The sequence below is a fragment of the Balaenoptera acutorostrata genome, chromosome 15, assembly GCF_949987535.1.
Source record: "Balaenoptera acutorostrata chromosome 15, mBalAcu1.1, whole genome shotgun sequence".
Taxonomy (NCBI): Eukaryota; Metazoa; Chordata; class Mammalia; order Artiodactyla; family Balaenopteridae; genus Balaenoptera; species Balaenoptera acutorostrata.
Genome location: NC_080078.1, coordinates 89338749 through 89357538, shown reverse-complemented (window position 1 = coordinate 89357538; position 18790 = coordinate 89338749). Strand labels below are relative to the sequence as shown.

Genomic DNA, 18790 nt, shown 5'->3' with positions numbered 1-18790 from the left:
CAGAGCCCCCGGCGCACGGCGAACAGGGATGGCTACGGGGCTCGCGTTTCTGCGGAGGGGCGACGAGTGTGTGCGCCGAAGACTGTGGTCCCGCCGCACAAAGCGGCCCCTCCCGGCCCCTCCTCCGGGTACCTGCTGCCACCTCGACCCACCTGAGGGCGGAGCCCCTGCCGGGTCGTCCAGCACGCTGCCCGGGCATCTCGGTTGCGGCCGACATTGTTCAAGACTAGTCCGGGGGCGCCAAGGGTCTGTTCTCCGGGCACCTGGGCCCAGGTTCGCGGCCGCCCCTCAGCCGCTGCCCACCGCGCGTGGGATGGGGGCTGCCCTCACGCCGGCGCAGGCCCCTCACTCGCAGGCCGCGCAGAGCGGGGGGCGGCGGACCCCGGCCCAGGCCGGACCTGGAGGCAGCAAGAGGAGGCTTCGCCCGGGGCGGGGGCGTTAGGGTCCTCCCGCCCCCGAAGGGCGGGCCGCGGGGCCGAGGCTCCCGCTTCCCGGTCCGCCAGGGACAGGCTGATAGGGGGTGGACTCTATCCTGAGCGCCTCGTTGGGGAAGACCTGTGATTTCCAAACTGCAGAGCGGGGCGGGGGTGATGAAGTTAACCAGATCCGTGCGGGGCTCCCCTCCTGGCGCCCGGAGACCCTGGATGCGCGTCCTCCCTCCGGGCAGGCGTCGGAGGCGCTGGGCTGGGGACGAGGAGGGGGTCAGTGTCTCGTGGTCCGCGAACCAGACCGCGCAGGGATTCCCCAGACGCACGCAGTGACTACCGGGCCCCCACTCGTGGCTCGGGCACGTCCCCAGCCCCAGGAGGTCGAAGGAAACTTTGGCCCTGCGCGGGCAGAGCGCAGCCTCCGCGCCCCCTCTCGGCTCGCGGTCCGTTCCCCCTCCTTCTCCCCTCCGATCCTCGCCCTCCTTCCCGCTCCCTCCTCCTTTCTCTCCTCCCCCTCCTCCTCGCCGGCTGGAGGCGGGCAGGTCCGGGCGGGGCCGCGCCGCTGAGCCCACAGCCCCGCGCTCCCGGCGCGGTAGCCGCCGCCGAGCCCCGCGGGAGAAGCGCCGAACCAGGCCCGGCGGACGGAGCTGCCCGCGCGGCGCGGGGGGCATGAAGTTGGGCTCGCGCGGAGCTCGGAGCAGGGGCGCGGCGGGGCCGGGAGCCGCCCGCATCTAGAGCCCGCTCGGTGCGCCATGGAGCTCGGGGGCCCGGGGGCGCCGCCGCCGCCGCTGCTGCCGCCGCTGCTGCTGCTGCTGGGGGCCGGCTTCTTGCCTGGTAAGTTTCGGGGCGCTGGAAGGACCCCCTTTCGCCCGGTTCAGGGCGGCCTCGGACCTCCGGAGCCAGAGGAAGGGAGCGGTCCCAAGCCGCGGGTGCGCGCAAACGGGGCAGCCGCGGAGGCTACCCCCAGCCCCCACTCCAGACGCAAAAGGCTGTCCTTCGGCGAGGGCTGAGCCAGGCAGGGTTTGGGTGGGTGAGGGGAATGCTGTTTCAAGAGCTGGACCCAGAAACTGCAACTTGGATGGAGAGAGGCGCGGTCCATCTCCCCCCTCCCCCACCCCCATTTATCCATTGTGCCAAATTTCCTTGCAGACTGCATGGTACCTGCCCACCTCCCCCCTGCACCGGGGTTTGGGGAATCAGAGGGGTGGCCTCTGCCCTTGGCAGGGCCCCACCCAAACCTCTTCTGCTCCCCCAGGCCCACTGGGACAGGGGAAGTTCTAGCCCCCCTGCTCCCCGTTCCCTGGGAAGCCACCTTGCTATTTCAGGGGTGAGTGGAGTGTAATTCTCTGGCCTCCCCAGTGAGGAGGGGGCTACACCTTGCTGTCGGAGGGACCGGGCTGGGGCTCTGGGTTGGGAGTGAAGGGTCCTGGGCGTCTAGGACTGATCCCAGGGGTACTTGTGAATGCCCTCGTAATGTCCATCCGTGACTCACAGGGGAGCAGGACCGAGCTGAGAGGAGCAGAGCAGCAGGGGTCTCCGTCCCCCTCCTCAAACCCCCGCCCCCCCCCATGCAGTGGTCCCAGCGAAGTCGCCCAGGAGTGGCAGGGAAGCCCTCAGACCACAGATTAGCCGATGGGCAGAGCTGAATGAGGGGTCCCCTCCCCAGGCTCACTCCAGACCTGGTCATCGAGGGCAGGCTGTGTGTCCGTCCAAGAACACAGGGTGCCAGGTTCATTGTCGGGGTTTGCACTTAAAGTACCCCTTACACGTCAAAGCACGTATTTTTCTTGGGTGATTGCTTGCGGATGCCACAGCCAAAGGAAACAGGCTCTCGGTGGCTGCACCCTCACTCTCCTCTCTCCATCTCCCTTCCTGGGTATGCTCCCGCTGTCCTCTGCCCCCTCCTGTCCTGTGGTTACCCCCACCTTGTACTTTGAGGCAAGGTTCTCAGGACTCTGCTAGTAGCTAGAGATACAGTCCCTCCCTCCCCCAGTCACGGTCTGATGGGGACGCTTCCAAATCAGCACTTATCATACCAATTATCTACTTTCATGGTGAGGGGCACCATGCTAGGAAGGCTTCCCTGAGGAAGTTACAGACCCCCTTACAGACCCAGGGGGTAGGGGAGAAACTGCGGCTGGAAGTAGAGCAGCACGTGCAAAGGCCCTGAGGTAGGAGGGACGTGCTGTGAGAAGCTGGAAGGGAGCCCAGGTGCTGAGCACAGCCTGGCAGGAGGCCCAAGGGGGCATCCTGGACGGCCAGCATCCCCTGCCCCTGAGCCGCGCGCCTGCTGGTCCCCGCAGTGAGCAGTCACGTGGAGACCCGGGCCCACGCGGAGGAACGGCTGCTGAAGAAACTCTTCTCTGGCTACAACAAGTGGTCCCGGCCCGTGGCCAACATCTCGGATGTAGTTCTCGTCCACTTCGGCCTGTCTATTGCACAGCTCATTGACGTGGTAGGTGATGGGGGGGGGTGGGGGGGCAGTGACCTGAAGGGAGCACCCGTGTCTGGGAGGGGCTGGCCTGGAGGGGCCCCGGGGCTGGCGGGGGCAGGGGGGCTGGATGAGCTGGGAGGGCTGCATCAGAGCTGCACATGGAGTGTGCCCCAGCCCCGCCTTAGCCCAGCACACACGCCTAAGCAAGCCGGGAGGCAAGGCAGGTTCTGTGCGACACCCCCAAGCCCTGCCCTTTCCTCCCTTTCCATGTAGAGAAGCTCAAAGGGCCAGATTTGCAGCAGGGGGTCCAGGCTGTCATCTTCAGAGGCAGAGAGCAGGAAGTACCTCTGTGGGGCCAATGGCAGAGTTTAGGGCTTTTGTGTAAGTCGTGCTACTGCGTGGGATGGGGTGAGGCCGTGCGGCACCCTGGCAGCACCCTGACCTCCACCTGGTTCAGATGTGTTTCCCTTCCTGGTTGGGGACCAAGGCAGCTGCTGGGAGGAGGCCGGGGGTCCAGCCTCCGAGTAGCCACGGCTCTGGAGGGGCTGGGGCGTCCATTTGGGGTGGGAGCCCGTCCTGTGGGTCTGACTGGGTGGTAGCTGCACAGCCTGGGGCAGGGTCCCAAGGGCCTTGGAGGGTGGGCTCTGGCCTGGCAGGGAGGGGGCCTCTGGGAGCCTGGTTTGCTGGCCACGAGGAGGTCCAAGGCCGGCTGGGTTTGGGCTGGGGTCTCCAGCCAGCTCTGGTTCCACAGAGGGAGCTGGAACTTGTGCAGGGGCAGGAGGCTGTAGATCTCTCCAAGTGCCCACCCCACGCCCCTGCCGAGACCCCAACCCCAAGTGGGCTCCGTGAGGGGGGGAGCCACCAGTTTTGGAGTCTGGAGGCCCTGGTTCCTGGCTCATGCCAGGTGTGTTGGGTGACCCTCAGGGCCCTGGTTTTCTCACCTGTGAAATGGGATGAGTGTGACAGCTCCATCTGGGGCTGAGCCGGCAGCATCCAAGGGGCTCTGGGAGGTGGGAGGGACGGTAGCCACATTCACATGGACAGAAAGGGCCGTGCTTGGACCCCATCAGTAGAGAGACCCGGCCAGTCCCCCTGTCCTGGCCTGTGCCCTCAGACCTCCTGGAACCAGGCCTTAAATGCTTCCTGTAAAGTACTCCTGGCTGGGGCGCAGCCAGAAGGCAACTCAGGATGGCAGGGGTCCCGACGCACTGCATTTGCAAATGCTGTTCCCAGTGGTGGCTGTGGCTTCATGTTCTGGGTCGGCTGCACCGCGGCCCGTCCCCCCACCTGAGCTCCTGGGGCTGCCTCATCCACCGCCTGCCACATCGCAGCATCCGCCCCCCATCACCGCTTCTCCCCGCTTTGCCCAGGAGAGACAGCCTGTAGCACACCAGCTCCGAGACACCAGCGAGGGACCCACCCGAGGCCCCGTGGCAGCACCAGGCAGGACAGGAGCGGCTCCCAGGCTCTGCTGTCTGCAGCCACGCTGGCCAAGGGCACTCCTGCACACACCTGTGTGCTGACAAGACGTCCTTGCCCATCCTGGGTGCTGGCCGTTTGTGGAAGGGGCCGCCTCCCTGCCCCACTGTTTGTGGGGCTCGTGTGTTTGCTGCAGGTCTGTGCCCCGGTGCAGAGTGCTTGTGTGTGTGAGTTCACGCCTGCAGAGGAGGCTGGGGAATTCCTGGGCACTTCTGGGCCCTGGGCTGACGTTGCAGGGGCCGGAATGTACAGAGGGCACCTCAAACGGGTGCCTGGGGGGACAGCTGCGTTGGGGGGGCGGCTGGCACGAAGGGGAGGAGGCCAGGCCCTGCCACCTGGAAGCTTGTTCTGAGCCTGGGAGCGGGGGATGGGGCAGAGCCCGGCAGGCTGTCCCCAGGGGGGAAGGGCAGGGACGTGGTGAGGGGGACCGCACCGCAGGATTGCACTGCCAAGGTCGAGGTCGTTGGATGTGGTGTCCGGGCCCCACTCACGTCACACTTATCCTCAGTGTCCTCTGGCAGCCCGTCCCAGGTGGCCCCGAGAGAGAGCAGGACCAAGGGCAGTGCCTGGGCCGCAGGAGATGTGGTCCCCTCCTGTGGCCTGGCTGATGGGGACTTGTCCCCTGGGGGAAGCAGGAGGGGAGGCTCCCAGGGACACCAGCCCCCACCCCTGGCCCTGGGCACTTTGCTTGCTTGACCACCCTTGGTTTCTTTGGCCTCAGCAGTCGTCCTAACGGCCTGTGTGTCCCTGGTCTGGGGCAGATGGTGGCAAAGCTTGGGCCATCAGAAAGTGGGGGCAAAGCTTGGCCATCAGAAAGTGGGGACAAAGCTTGGGCCATCAGAAAGTGGGGGCAAAGCTTGGGCCATCAGAAAGTGGGGGCAAAGCTTGGGCCATCAGAAAGTGGGGACAAAGCTTGGGCCATCAGAAAGTGGGGGCAAAGCTTGGGCCATCAGAAAGTGGGGGCAAAGCTTGGGCCATCAGAAAGTGGGGGCAAAGCTTGGACATCAGAAAGTGGGGGCAAAGCTTGGGCCATCAGAAAGTGGGGGCAAAGCTTGGGCCATCAGAAAGTGGGGGCAAAGCTTGGCCATCAGAAAGTGGGGACAAAGCTTGGGCCATCAGAAAGTGGGGGCAAAGCTTGGGCCATCAGAAAGTGGGGGCAAAGCTTGGGCATCAGAAAGTGGGGGCAAAGCTTGGGCCATCAGAAAGTGGGGGCAAAGCTTGGCCATCAGAAAGTGGGGACAAAGTTTGGGCCATCAGAAAGTGGGGGCAAAGCTTGGGCCATCAGAAAGTGGGGGCAAAGCTTGGGCATCAGAAAGTGGGGGCAAAGCTTGGGCCATCAGAAAGTGGGGGCAAAGCTTGGGCCATCAGAAAGTGGGGGCAAAGCTTGGGCCATCAGGAAGGGGGAGGAGGCTGGTTCAGGCGCTGCTCCCCACACCCTGTGTCCCGTGTCCACTCCCTCTTCCCCCAGGGAAAGAGCCCCGCCTCTCTGGTCCCCATGGGCTTCCTGCTCTCTGAGGGGACCCCCCGTCAGCTGCTGAGTGCCCTGCCCCAAACTTTGGGCAAGGAGCCAGCCCCCAAGCCCAGCTGCCCTCTGAGTGGGCTGGGTGTGGCCGTGGTCCCTGGAGGTTGGTTCAGAGTGGGGTGTGAGGACCCCTACGTCCCTGCACGGAGCCTGGCGGTCTTCTCCAGAGGCCTCCAGCCTGTGCTGGACCTGACGGCCCGTCCGTGAACCCGGGAGGGCTGTGAAGTCGGGGGAGGTGCAGAGGCCGGAAGGGAGCTCACAGCGCATGTGGTCCGGCCCTTCTCACCTGGACAGGTGCCCACTTGGTGACCTGGAGAGGAGCCTGCCGGGTCTCCTGCTCCCACCTCACCTGTTTCAGCCCCTCACCTGCAGGTCCTGAGGCTCAGGCCCTGCGGGGCAGTTTGGCCAGTGAGTGGGTTGCTCTGGTGCAGCAGGAGGGGCAGGTGCCAGCTCACCCGGAGCCCATCCGCAGGGCACTGCCCCGCCGGCCGGGATGGAGCAGTGCCGGTGGGCAGGGCCAGCACGGCCGCCTGGGAAGGGGCGCCGTCTCCCTCTCCCTCAGACCCTTCGGTAGCTGGAGGGGGGCCAGGCCCGGCCACCAGGGAAGTCAGCTGAATGTTGTCCTCACTTTCCTTCTGGCCCTGAGTCCCCTGCGGGCCTGCCATCCTGGGCTTGGCTGCCTCCAGGGACAAGGCGCTCACTCCCTCCTGAGGTCACCCCCTCCCCACGTTCAGCCCTGGCCCATCCTTTCGGGTAAGGAGTCTCGGCCAGAGAGACGTGTCCTGAACCCGAGGGCATCACAACCTGCCTTCTCGTTTGTGCCCTAGGATGAGAAGAACCAGATGATGACGACGAACGTGTGGGTGAAGCAGGTGAGTGGGAGGGAGCCCCCACTGCCCCCCCGCCCCTCCCTGCCCCCGCCCCTCCCCCTCACCGCCCCCCCTCGCTTCCCCCAGGAGTGGCATGACTATAAGCTGCGCTGGGACCCCGCTGACTACGAGAACGTGACCTCCATCCGCATCCCCTCTGAGCTCATCTGGAGGCCAGACATCGTCCTGTACAACAAGTGAGCCCGGGGTTCTTAGCCGGCAGGGTGGCAGGTGCCCGGGTCCAGCCGTGCTCCGGTCAGGCCGCTCTTCCAAGGCCGGCGTGAGCAAGAGGCAGGCGGCTTGTCTGGGCTGAGGGCAGGCTCGGAAGGAGGAAGAGTGAGTAAAGGAGGGTGTTGAGGCCTGGGGTGCGGGGGGCAGGCCCATCAGCGGGCAACGTGGCAAGGAGACGGGGTCCTGGGGGCAGCAGTGGCGCCTGGGGCTCCGTCCCCGCCCAGGCTGGGGCAGGGGCCTCGGTCACTCACGGGCCAGGAAGGGGTCTGAGCTCCTCCCTGGATGACTGCAGGCCCTGCAGCTGCTCCCCCTCGGGCTGGAGTCCTTTCCAGAGTCAGTCCCTGTCGGGGACAGTGGGCCCTGCACACGCAGCTGACCGCGTCCGGGAACAAAGGTCGGGAGGTGTAGGGGAGGAAGCCCCAGGACGGCCTGCCCATCCCGGCTCGCTGCCTCCACCCCCGCCCTCCTCCTGCCCCTCCATCTGTGCCCGCAGTCTCCCCAAACCCCGCTAATCACACGCAAGCAAACAAAGCCTCTGTCTGGGCCGTGTGTCCCTGGCTCTGGAATCTGATCTCTTGGAGGGTGTTTCTGTGCTGGGGGGCCAGGGTGTTATGGGCACGGTGGTGGCCGACGGTGGGCTCCAGAGGGCTGGCATCCTTGAACTTGTCCTTTCCCGGGATCTTCGAGGTGTCCCTGACCTCGGGGCAGCCTGGTGCCCTCCCGCGTCCCCGTGTCCCTGCTGTGTCATTGCCAGGCCAGCTCACCCTGAGCTGAATCCACACTGGCAGATCCAGACTCGGGCCTGGGTGGCGGCAGTTCCACAGCACTTACAGCTACAGCAAATGGAAGCACTTGGGCCCCTCTGTCCCAGCCATCTGCCCACAGCCCCCTGCCCTCCCACCAAGACCCCAGTGCTTCTGCACAAAAGCCCTCCTGGGCCCCCAGGCTTGGGCCTGACCTACAAAATGCCGCTATTTGATTATGAACGATTGGGCTCCTCTTGCAGCTTAAGTGATTCCAGTAACGGCAGCGGGCGAGCGGCCGCACGTGGAGGAGAGGGTTTTCGGGGCTGCATTAAGGGGGGGCCGCGCGGTGACGGAAGGCAGGGCAGGCTCTCCGCTCTCCCTCTGCGAGCTGCCCGGTCTGATCCTGCGCCCTGGAGCTCCCCAGCTGCCCGGTCCCCCAGGGGTCCACGCTCAGCCGCCCCAGCCCCCCACCCCGCTGGGACCTAGCACAGAATACGCCTGAGTGGCTCTTTGATCCAGAACATAGGTACCAGGGTCAGAACTCTGGCACCCAGGGGAGCATCGTCAGGACTGCTCTGGGAGCCGTACAGCCCCGGGGACGGCAGCCTGGGAGAGTGGGGCCGCCACCCAAGGCCCCTCTTTTTCTGGCCTCCTTACCAAGACCCGTGGGAGGTAGCGGGATGGACCTCCAGCTTCTCTTGGGAACGGAGATCGGCACCGAGGCCCTCTCTGGATGGGGCTGGGCGTGGGTGAGGACAGACCCCAGAGCTGGTGGCTGATGCTGGCCGGATGGCCACTGAGGAGGCCTGTTTCCAGGGGCAGCGGGTAGCTGGCGGCCAGGGCCGCGTGCATTGAGTGAGGCCAAGCGGTCAGCACAGGCTGCTGGGCGAGGGGCAGGGTTGGGGGGGTGCTTTTCTGATAGCTTCGGGGCACCCCTTCAAGGTTGGAGGGCGTGCACGTGAGGCCACGCCACCCACTGGGGGCTCCCCTGCGTCCGCCTGTCAGGCAGAGGGTATCACGTGGATGGGCGTCTGCGGCCTGGAGCAGGAACGGGACCAGCCGGGTCGGGCGCCTCTTCTCCCGTGTGCGCAGTCCCGCGGTCCCGCTGTCCACACCCCTGGGCTTGCTGGGGGCACAGCCCCGTTGGGTGGTGCTTTGTCCCTCGGGCACAGGAGCCAGCTGTGGGGGGAGGGGCGGGACTTTGAGCAGCGGTGACGGGTAGTGACAGCGTGCCCTGGGGAAAGCTGCTCCTTCCTGGGGCTGCGCTAGGCGCCAGGTCCCACGTGCAGAGCCCTAGGCCCTCTGAGGACCTGGCCGGGGCCAGCACACGAGTGTGACGACAAGGGCTTGGTGACTAGCGTCCGGTGCCCCTCAGTCCTGGGGGGAGGAGGCGAGGTCTCCCATCAGCGTTTCAGAGCCGAAGCGGCAGGGCTGCTGGAGGGGCTGGGGGAACGGCTGCCGCCTCAACCTGCCTGTGGGCACCACGCACGGTCAGCGTGGGCAGCCCAGGCCTGTGGGCACCACGCACGGTCAGCGTGGGCAGCTCAGGCCTGTGGGCACCACGCACGGTCAGCGTGGGCAGCTCAGGCCTGTGGGCACCACGCACGGTCAGTGTGGGCAGCTCAGGCCTGTGGGCACCACGCACGGTCAGCGTGGGCAGCTCAGGCCTTGTGGGGAAACAGGCCGACAGAGGGGCCCCCGAGGCCCAGGTGGCACCCACTCAGGACCCAGACTGGGGACCGGATGCTTCCAGCTGCAGAGGAGAGAGTGGCTGACTCCGGGGGCAAGAAGGGCTCTCGGGGGGCCGTGAGCAGGTGTCCCTGTGTCCCCACGGCCGGCTGCCTCACCTCTCATGGTGTCAGTGTGCCCCCCATCCCACCATGGGTGCCTTTGGTGGAGAAAACCGAGGTGGACGTCACTGTCTGGGAGGCCCAGGGCCAGGGCTGCAGGCTGGGCACTCTGCCCACGAGGAGAAGGGCTGGGACAGCAGCCCCTCGCTCTGTCGCCCGCCCCGGTCTGTGGACAGGGCACCCCAAGGCCGAGGGAGAGGCAGGAGGGCTGAGGGCCTGGGATGTGACGCTGGAGTCCCCGTCCTGCTCGGGGTGGGCCCAGACTGGTCTTTGCCTCGTTGGGCCTTGGACTCCTCACCTGTGCAGGAAGGGGGGTCCTGCCTCTAAGTCTGGGGGGCGGTCAATGGGGAGAAAACACCGGTCTGGAGCAGGAGAAGGTGGCCGGAGGTCCGGCCTCTGCCCAGGTCTGGGGTGACCGCAGGGGACGAGGTGCTCTGCGTGCTACCCTTGGGCCCCCGATGTGCTGTGGACGGCCTTTCCAGCCGCAGATAATCACGGCCGTCACCACCATCAAGCTTGGGCGTCAGGCGCGGTGTGGGCCGCTGAGACGGTCTCCACGGAGCGTCGCCCCCAGGGTAGGGGTGACAGCGAGGCGGGCGGGCGAGCCACGAGCCCAGGGCTGCCCCTCCCGGGCGAGGCCACTGCGAAGTGGGGGCGTGTACGGCGGGCGGGGGGAAGAGAGCTTCCGGGCCGCGGGTGCTGGGCACCTCGCCCACCACCTCTCTCTCCCACCCAGCGCGGACGGGGACTTTGCCGTCACCCACCTGACCAAGGCCCACCTCTTTCACGACGGGCGGGTGCAGTGGACACCCCCAGCCATCTACAAGAGCTCCTGCAGCATCGACGTCACCTTCTTCCCCTTCGACCAGCAGAACTGCACCATGAAGTTCGGGTCCTGGACCTATGACAAGGCTAAGATCGACCTGGTGAGCATGCACAGCCGCGTGGACCAGCTGGACTTCTGGGAGAGCGGCGAGTGGGTCATCGTGGACGCCGTGGGCACCTACAACACGCGCAAGTACGAGTGCTGCGCGGAGGTGTACCCGGACATCACGTACGCCTTCGTCATCCGGCGCCTGCCGCTCTTCTACACCGTCAACCTCATCATCCCCTGCCTGCTCATCTCCTGCCTCACGGTGCTCGTCTTCTACCTGCCCTCCGAGTGCGGCGAGAAGATCACGCTCTGCATCTCCGTGCTGCTCTCGCTCACCGTCTTCCTGTTGCTCATCACCGAGATCATCCCGTCCACCTCGCTGGTCATCCCGCTCATCGGCGAGTACCTGCTCTTCACCATGATCTTCGTCACGCTCTCCATCATCATCGCCGTCTTCACGCTCAACGTGCACCACCGCTCCCCGCGCACGCACACCATGCCCGCCTGGGTCCGCCGCGTCTTCCTGGACGTCGTGCCGCGCCTGCTCTTCATGAAGCGGCCGTCCGTGGTCAAGGACAACTGCCGGCAGCTCATCGAGTCCGTGCACAAGGCGGCCGGGGCCCCGCGCTTCTGGCCGGAGCCCCGGGGGGAGCCCGAGCTCAGGAGTAGGGGCCCCGCCCCGTCCCCGACCCCGTCCTGCGGCCCGGACCAGCCGGGCAAGCCCCAGCCGGCCTGCACGTCGCCCTCGGACCAGGCCTCTGCTCTGCAGCCCTCAGAGGCTGAGAAGGCCAGCCCCTGCCCCTCGCCCGGGCCCTGCCGCCCACCAGGGCTGGCCAAGGCCCGGTCCCTGAGCGTCCAGCACGTGTCCGGCCCCAGCGAAGTGGCAGACGGTGGCGTGAGGTGCCGGTCCCAGAGCATCCAGTACTGCGTGCCCCGAGAAGAGGCCGCCTCCCCAGCCGACCGCCCGGCGGACGGCTCCCCTGCCTCGCTGACCACGGCCCCCTCGGCCGAGCTTCCGCCCCCAGACCAGGCCTCCCCCTGCAAATGCAAGTGCAGGAAGGAGGCGGAGGCACCGAATGCTGCGCTCAAGGCCCCCGGCACCGGAGCGCCACCCCTGCCCCTGTCGCCAGCTCTGGCGCGGGCGGTTGAGGGTGTCCAGTACATTGCAGACCACCTGAGGGCGGAAGACATGGACTTCTCGGTAAGTCCCCGCCGCAGCCGTGTCAGATGGGCCCCGCTGCCCTGTCCACTCTGAAGGTGGGGGTGGCCGGTGAAAGACCCAGAAACCAGGCCCCAGAGCTGGCTGCTCAGCTTGGAGGCCCCCCCCCCGCTGTCTGCTCCCTCTGCCCCAAGCCTCCGAGACCAGCGGGGGTCCCTGCGGTGACTGAGTGGCTGGCGGAGAGCAGAGTGGATCTCGGGCACCCCCTTTGGGCTTCAGGGTGCAGGAAGCCTGCAGGCGGGGGTGGGGCTGCCAGCACCATCTGTAGCTGGTGAGCGCCTCCCCCGACCTCGAGCGCCCCCCACCCCGCCAAGGGCTCCCGGAGAAGGACTGGGGGGTGTCTGGGCCCTGGGGTTGGGGTGAGAGGGGCTGAGAGAGGAGGGGGCTGAGTGGCCTCAGCGGCCTGGCGGGGGGAGAGGAGAATTCAGGCCTGGGACACAGCCCTGCCTCTCTGGCCGGCGCCCCTGTGCCCAGCTGGGGAGAGGGCGCCTGGGGTCCAGGTGGGCAGGGCGGGTGCTCAGACATGGCCGAGACTCAGGGTCCCGTGGAGTTGGTGGGGGGCGGCAGTGGGGCTGCTCCCCGAGGCTCAGGCTCCACTGGCCACGTCGTGGGTGCCTGTGAGAGTGGGTCCAGGCTGGCGGCCGAGCCCCAGTTCAGGGCATGGGCAGAGACAGGCGGGCAGGGGGAGGGCACTGGTCAGTCGGCCTGGTCATTACCGGCTGCTCAACCTGGGCATCGGTTATGCCGCAGTGACCTTGCTCCGCATTAGCTTCTTCTTGCCCGTGACATGGACCCCGGGTGCGGGCGTGACACTGCTGTTCCCTCCCTGGACCCGGGGGCGGGTGTGACACTGCCGTTCGCTCCAGGAACCACCTGGTCCCTTTGCTTCCTTGGGAATGGCCCGTGGTCGTTTCCCGGACATGCGTGATCCCTGGGGACCGTCTGTCCCGTGGCTGGGCCCCACCTCCAGCAGGGAGCCGGTCTCCCAGTCATTCCCCTGAATCCCAAGGGGCTGTGAGTCCACCTGGGGGTTTCTGGAAGGTTCCGTCTTGCAGCCAGCTCTTGAGACAAGAGGAGCTCTGGCTCTGGCGCGGGCTTGAGGGCCTGCTGAGCAGAGACCGACGCCTTTGAAGTGTCCCCAGGATCTCGGAGGCCCAACGGTCCTCAGCGCAGGGCCGGCCCCTCGTCCCCAGACCCCTCCACCAGCGTCGCGGGCCTGGCTGTGGCGACCTGGTTCTGGTTCCGGGCGTCGTCCCCGGGCTCTGGGGAGCAAAGCGACTTCACAGGAACCAGCCTGGGATCGGGGCTGGGGCAGCTTTGTCTGCGAGCATTTCATCCTGGGAGGAGGGGCGGTTTGAAAGGCAGCGCGGAGGCGCGCGCCGCGGGGCTGCTTCCTGGAACAGAGGGTCCTGGCGCTACCTCACTTATAGTGACCCCATTTGCTCTGGTTTCCTGAGAATAAACACGGCTCTTTCAGCTTTGGCTTAAAACTATCAGGACGCCTCTGATTACTTTAAAAATCAGAGCACAAAACAGCAGTGAAAAGCCTTCTTTCCCTTGACGGCCCCACAACGGGGGTGTGATGACCCCGCCTTGCCCGGGCCTATCAGACCCGCTAGCGTCTGGCTGGCCTGAGCCTGGGGGCTGCATCCTTTCTGGTCACTCAGGGGCTGGCAGCTGCCCACCCAGGAACCGCCTGTGGTCTCCCTGAGCCTTTGCCCTGGGGTCGCACCAGGTGGAGGCCGGGACCTGCTCGCCCAGTGTGGACGTGTAACCGCGGCCCGTCCTGCGCCGCCCTGGGCCTCGGGGTCCCACCTGCAGACGGGATGGTGCAGCCCCCTTCCTCGTCGGGTCCAAGGGAGCGACCGCAGGTGGTGCACTCAGCGCGTTTCCCACTTCGAGCCCGGGGTGCCCCCCTTGCCCTTCCGTGGAGCCCTCTGCCCCGGCAGCTGCCCGGCTCAGAGCCTGCTCGCAGCTCAGGGCTGTGCCCACCTTCACATGTGACCCTCACCCTCAAGGGGCTTTAGGGACAGAGCTGAGAGACCCACTGACCCATGAGGGGCTCGAGCCACGTGGGCAGCCGGCCGTGAGTGCCGCCCCGCGGCAGGGGGCAGGAGTGGAGGGCAATTGGGACTCAGCTGTCACTCTTGGGACGCCATCCACTGTGGAGCCTGCCCTGGGCTTTTTGTTGGAGGCCAGGCCCCGTTACTCAGGTTGCTCCTGGCTCTTGCCCCGCACAGCCAAGGGGCTGTGGGTGCCCCCTCCCTGGGCCTCACTTGCCCACCTGCAAATGGGGGTGTACTGGCTGGTCCCCACGGTGCCGCCAGCTTTAGCAAACCCAGAGCACGTTACGCCGTGACACAGCGCGGACGCTGGCGTTCCTCCAGAGGCACCACTACCTTCTTGGAGCTCAGGCAGGTGAAGTCGGGGGGCCACCCTGCTGGCCCCTGTCCCCTGCAGTGGCTCTGCTGTCCACCCCCCGTAGAGGGCACTGACCCTGCAGCCCACTGCTCCTGAGCCCAGACTTCAGCTGGACAAGCCGTTTCTCTGTGGCCCCTTTCCACCCCTCACCCCAGTACAGGTGTGCCTGTGACCTTGGTGGCCTTGGGGCAAGGATAGGAACAGAGCTTCTAGAAGGCTGGCGCTGTGTGAGGCCTGAGGGTGCGGCCGCGCGTGACCGGGTGTGTCTGTCCGCAGGTGAGGCAGGACTGGAAGTACGTGGCCATGGTCATCGACCGCATCTTCCTCTGGGTGTTCATCCTCGTCTGCCTGCTGGGGACGGTGGGCCTCTTCCTGCCGCCCTGGCTGGCCGGCATGATCTAGGGGGCTCCCCGCACTCCATGCGGTCACGCCACTCACCAGATCGCCCCCCGTCATCTGTCTGCTGTGAGACGGCCTTGGAAGCTGCCTCCTGGGGACCTGCCCGGGCAGCGGGTGGACGCCTGTCTATCTGCAGGGCGGTGTATCCGGAGCACGGTGACATGATGGCCTCCCGCCAGGACGCACGTCTGACCGCTCTCGGCAAATGTCCCAGCCGCCCCGACTCTCCCAGGGCCACGCCCCTCGGCCACGCTCAGCCCCTCTCAGCCCCGAAAGTCCCTCGTCCCCGTGGGATCCCCGAGGCCCAGGCACTGCACCGGGCCTGGCTGCCTCTCTCACCCGGGCCTGGGGCGCCCGTGGGTCCTCAGACCTGCTCTCTCTGACCCCAGAGGCGTCAGCAAACATTCGAACCTCGTTTGCCAGGGGAGGGTCCAAGCAGGGATTTTATTTTGGTCTGTTCTGGGTAAATTAACGAAAACCCAGATTTTGTGCCTGAGGGGCCTTGGGGATGGAGTGATGAGACGTGGTCCTGCTCGGAGGAGAATCTAGTGGCAGGTCCCCCTCGGGTGAGGGATCCTCAGCCCCAGGGAGTCCAGATGTCTGCCTTCCAGGGATGCCGGGGGTCTTGGGCCAGCACTTCACAGGGGCCTGTGATGCCCCCAGACCCCCGTGGGCCCTGGTACTATGTGAGGGACCCGGAGCCACGTTCAGGACCCAGGTCGGGCTCCCCGACACCTCCCATGGGTTCCCCTCTGCTCACAGCCCGGGGACCCCTCTGGGGCATAGACACAGGTAGGACTTCCCTGACACAGTAGCCATGGTGACCTGGGGGGACCCGAGGAGAGCCCATCTGGCCGACTTGGAGACCCTCTGGAGTGTGGTCCCTGGGGGTGGAGCCCCTGAGAAACATCGAGGGGGTGGAGGGGACCCTCCACAGGCCTCCCCCCAGCCCAGGAGCCCCACCTCACACCATGCGGGGGCTGCCCTGCCCGAGGTGGTGGGGGGAGGTGCCCACCCCGCCGCCTGTGAAGCTCGGGACGGCCCCCTGGACATCCAGACCCCATCTGCCCATCTCGGATCGGCACCTGCCTCCTGGGGCCATTGGGGCACCAATCCCAGGATGCTGGGGGAGAGCCTGGGTGGGTGTTCACCAGGACCCAGGACCCAGGACTGGGCGGCGGAAGGGGGGAGGGCCAGGCCCCCGAGGATGCAGCCGGGACGCAGATCTCAGATGTCAGCGCCTCAATCCTCCTTACGTAAGCGGATCCAGCGCCAGATATGGGGCAGCTGTGGGGAGCCCTGGGGGTGCCCAGCTGCAGATGCTCTTTTCTGGGTCGGGAGAGCGCAGGAGCCCCAGGGATGGGGATGCTTCCCCTTTCTGGTTTCCGCTTTTTCTGTTTTTTGAGACCCAAACACAAGTCAGAAAATCCGCACACAGAATAGATCACCCACATTCCCACCAAATTAACCATGACCACTATTTTGGAGTATTTGCCTCTAGGGTTTTTGTTTTGTTTGTTTTGATTGACATGAAATTTACCTATGACAAAATGCCTGGTCTTAAGCCCTCAGATCAGTAAGTTTTACTAGATTCGACCCCAAGGCCCCCATCCACCAGAGCCCCCTCCAGCCCCTTCCAGCCTGTGCCCCGGTGGCAGTTACGGCTCTAATTTCCTCACCAGAGGTGGTCTCTGCCTGTCCCTGACCTTGGTATGAGTGGAACCCCCCGTTCTCAGCCTTTCTGTCCTGTTCTTCCACCCGGTGTGGTGCGGTCAACACCCACCATGGCTATGTCTCCATCCATAAACAGTTTTGTCGTTAGTTGCTGAGTCGTGTTTTTCTGTCCGAATAAACTAAAGCAAGTCTCTGTCTCCGTCACCTGTGCTGGCCTCTGTCCGGTCATTCTGACTCAAGCCGCTGTGTGCAGGTCCCGCTGGGTGTCCTCCTTCTTTCTCTTAGTGTTGACTGTGTTTCATTTTCTGTGTCTTGTGATGTTTTGACACCTTGGGGGCCTCACACACTCGGGAGAGGGTTGTTTCAGCACCATTTGTTGAAACACTGACCCTTCTACATTAAAATGCCTAAAAACAGTTTCCTCATATATTTTCTGTGCTTTTTAATGGTTTTTGGTCCAGTATGGGTTACTCCACCACGGCTAGAAGTAGAAAGCTGTATCTTGTCTTTTAATGCAATCTTTTGAAGAGTTAAACTCCCCGCTCTTTGTTGTAATTTCTGCTACACTGGGATATGGTTAGGCCGTCTCTCTTATTTTTCTGTTTGCATGTGTTCTATCCCCCTACATAGAAGAAAAACTTGATCTAGTTGGCTAATCTTGGAGGTTATATGTTCAGTGTTTTCCCTGCTGGCGGCTGCTCCTAACTTAAAGAGTGTTGGTATTTTTCAAGAGCTTAACAAGTTGATGTGAAAACTGTCTCCATCATGCCTCCCACCTCCAAAGAAAGCAAGCACCTCGGCTGCCCTCAGGGATTCTGGAACAGCCTGGAATCTAGTCTAGGTTGCCACCGATATGATGGTCTGGGGAAGGCTTGACGATTCCGTGAATGGCGAAGGTCACTAGGGTTTTTACTTACCTGGGATTTTCCGTGTATCGGGCCTAAGTGCTGGTTACTTTCCCTTTCTGCAGAAAACTCCACCAACCGGATTTCGAAGAGGATCCCGTGTGACGTGTGACCTGCCTTCTCAGACTTTGTGGGCCTCAGAATGTATTTTCACCCCGTTCGTTTCAGTAATAATTCTGCTGGGCATAAAATTCGAGCCTTTTCCCTTCAACATTCTGAGGTCATTTCCCCCCACCTTTTGACGTAGAGTGACTCTTGTCTTTTTGTAGAAAAGCGTTTAAAGAATTTCCCCACCGTCTTTGTTTTTTTGCATCAGTGAATCTAAGGGTATGTTTTAAAAGTCAGTCCCATTTCACCCTCTGCGACTTTCCATCTGGGATCTTAAATCCTCCTCTAATTCTCAAATCTTTAAAAAGTACTTATTTCAACATTCTGCCCCCTCCATTGACTTCCTGTTTCTTCTTGGAGCCCCTCATGAGGATGCAACGCTTTTTCCATTTTTATCCTCCCCCGAGCCCCTGGGTGGCTTCTCTCCCCCGGATCCCACGGCCTGTCTGAAGTTGGGCCCGTAATTACTGAGCCTGCCTCACTGACTTTATTTCTCCTTTTGTTTCCCAGGCCATGTTTCCTCGCACCTGTTCATTTCAGCTCCATGTTATTACTACCCGTCCTTCCGTCTTTGAAGATACTGTAATTTTAAATTAATGGACGAAAGGGGACCCTCATTCTCCTTCAACTCCCGAGACCTGCTCGGCGGTCGTGCGGCTCATATGTCGCGTTTCCCGTTAACTCACCTCCCAAACCCGGGAGCAGCGCAGCGCGTGTGAATGTGTGGGAGCGCGTGTGCCCACAGGGGGAGATGCACGCGTGCGTGTGTGTGTGTATGTGCGCGTGCGCGGGGGTGGGGGGGAGATTTGGGAGGGACGTTTACTGTCCTGTGACGGCTTCATGTCAGCCCTCGAGGCAGCTCAAACCATAAAGGGCCAGCGGCGATGCTACGGGACAAGGTGGCCGGCGGGGGCCGGTGCCCACTCCTGCCCATCTCGCCCTTCCTGCGGGGGCGTCACCTGCCTCCTGAGCAGGCGTCCCCCGGCTCTGGAGCCTCCTCCTCTGCCCCTTGCCGGCCGCATCCTGACAGGTGGTCCCTGGCAGCGTGCACCCCCTCCTGCTGCTGCTCCCGGCCCTCCCCGCCCAGCCTTGGAGACGCGAGGGACTCAGTCCTGGGATGAGCCCAGTCTGTTTCACTGCCGTTCTGAGATGGTGGTACCCACACTCTGCCCCCGTGAACCCCACTCTCGCCAACCCACCCAGCCCCTCCCCCCACCACCTGGCTGCTCTTGGGCCCCTGGACCCTACCTCGCCCAGGGCTCAGCCCCCGCCCACCCCTTCCAAGTCATCACCTCCCCAGTCCAGCCACCTCCATGCCAGTGGGCATCCCCCCCCCACCTGGCCACCTGCACTCTCATCTACAGGTCGTTCACACAGACGCCAGGTCACGGCAGCCCCTGCTCAGAACCCCGGGGCTTCCGGTCGCTCTGAGGACAAAACCCAAACCCCTCCCCGCAGCCCCTGCCCCGCTCCCCAGTCCGCGGGCTGACCCCTCCCTGGCCTGTGCTCAGCTTGCTCTGTCCTCCTGCCGTTTCTGGGTCAGGCCTGGCCCCAGGCTGCTGACGGGCAGCGCCCCTGCCCGGAATGTTCCACGGTCTCTTCCTCCCACTCTGTCCTGTCTCTGCCCCAGT

At 64.6% G+C, this 18790-nt stretch overlaps 1 protein-coding gene across 2 annotated transcripts; it reads left to right on the top strand.

The window, feature by feature from the left end:
• Window positions 1-1047: 1047 nt before the first annotated feature.
• Window positions 1048-17338, top strand: CHRNA4 (cholinergic receptor nicotinic alpha 4 subunit). 2 transcript variants are annotated; one of them, XR_009005298.1, is made up of 7 exons: window positions 1048-1262; window positions 2732-2883; window positions 6691-6735; window positions 6820-6929; window positions 10296-11634; window positions 14350-15728; window positions 17117-17338. XR_009005298.1 is itself a non-coding variant. In XM_057528321.1 (6 exons), the coding sequence occupies exons 1-6, from the start codon at window positions 1181-1183 to the stop codon at window positions 14473-14475; spliced, it is 1854 nt and encodes a 617-aa protein (XP_057384304.1). In that variant the 5' UTR covers window positions 1048-1180; the 3' UTR covers window positions 14476-17338. The 2 variants fall into 2 exon arrangements, 1 of the variants encoding a protein (XP_057384304.1); XM_057528321.1 differs by having other exon boundaries at window positions 14350-17338.
• The last annotated feature ends 1452 nt before the right edge of the window (window positions 17339-18790 follow it).

Excerpts from the sequence above, each read along its gene's own strand:
- CHRNA4 (XM_057528321.1), top strand. The coding sequence starts at position 1,181 with ATGGAGCTCGGGGGCCCGGGGGCGCCGCCGCCGCCGCTGCTGCCGCCG. Across the intron at positions 2,884-6,690 it reads TTGCACAGCTCATTGACGTG|GATGAGAAGAACCAGATGAT; the intron begins GTAGGTGATGGG and ends TTTGTGCCCTAG. Across the intron at positions 11,635-14,349 it reads CGGAAGACATGGACTTCTCG|GTGAGGCAGGACTGGAAGTA; the intron begins GTAAGTCCCCGC and ends GTCTGTCCGCAG.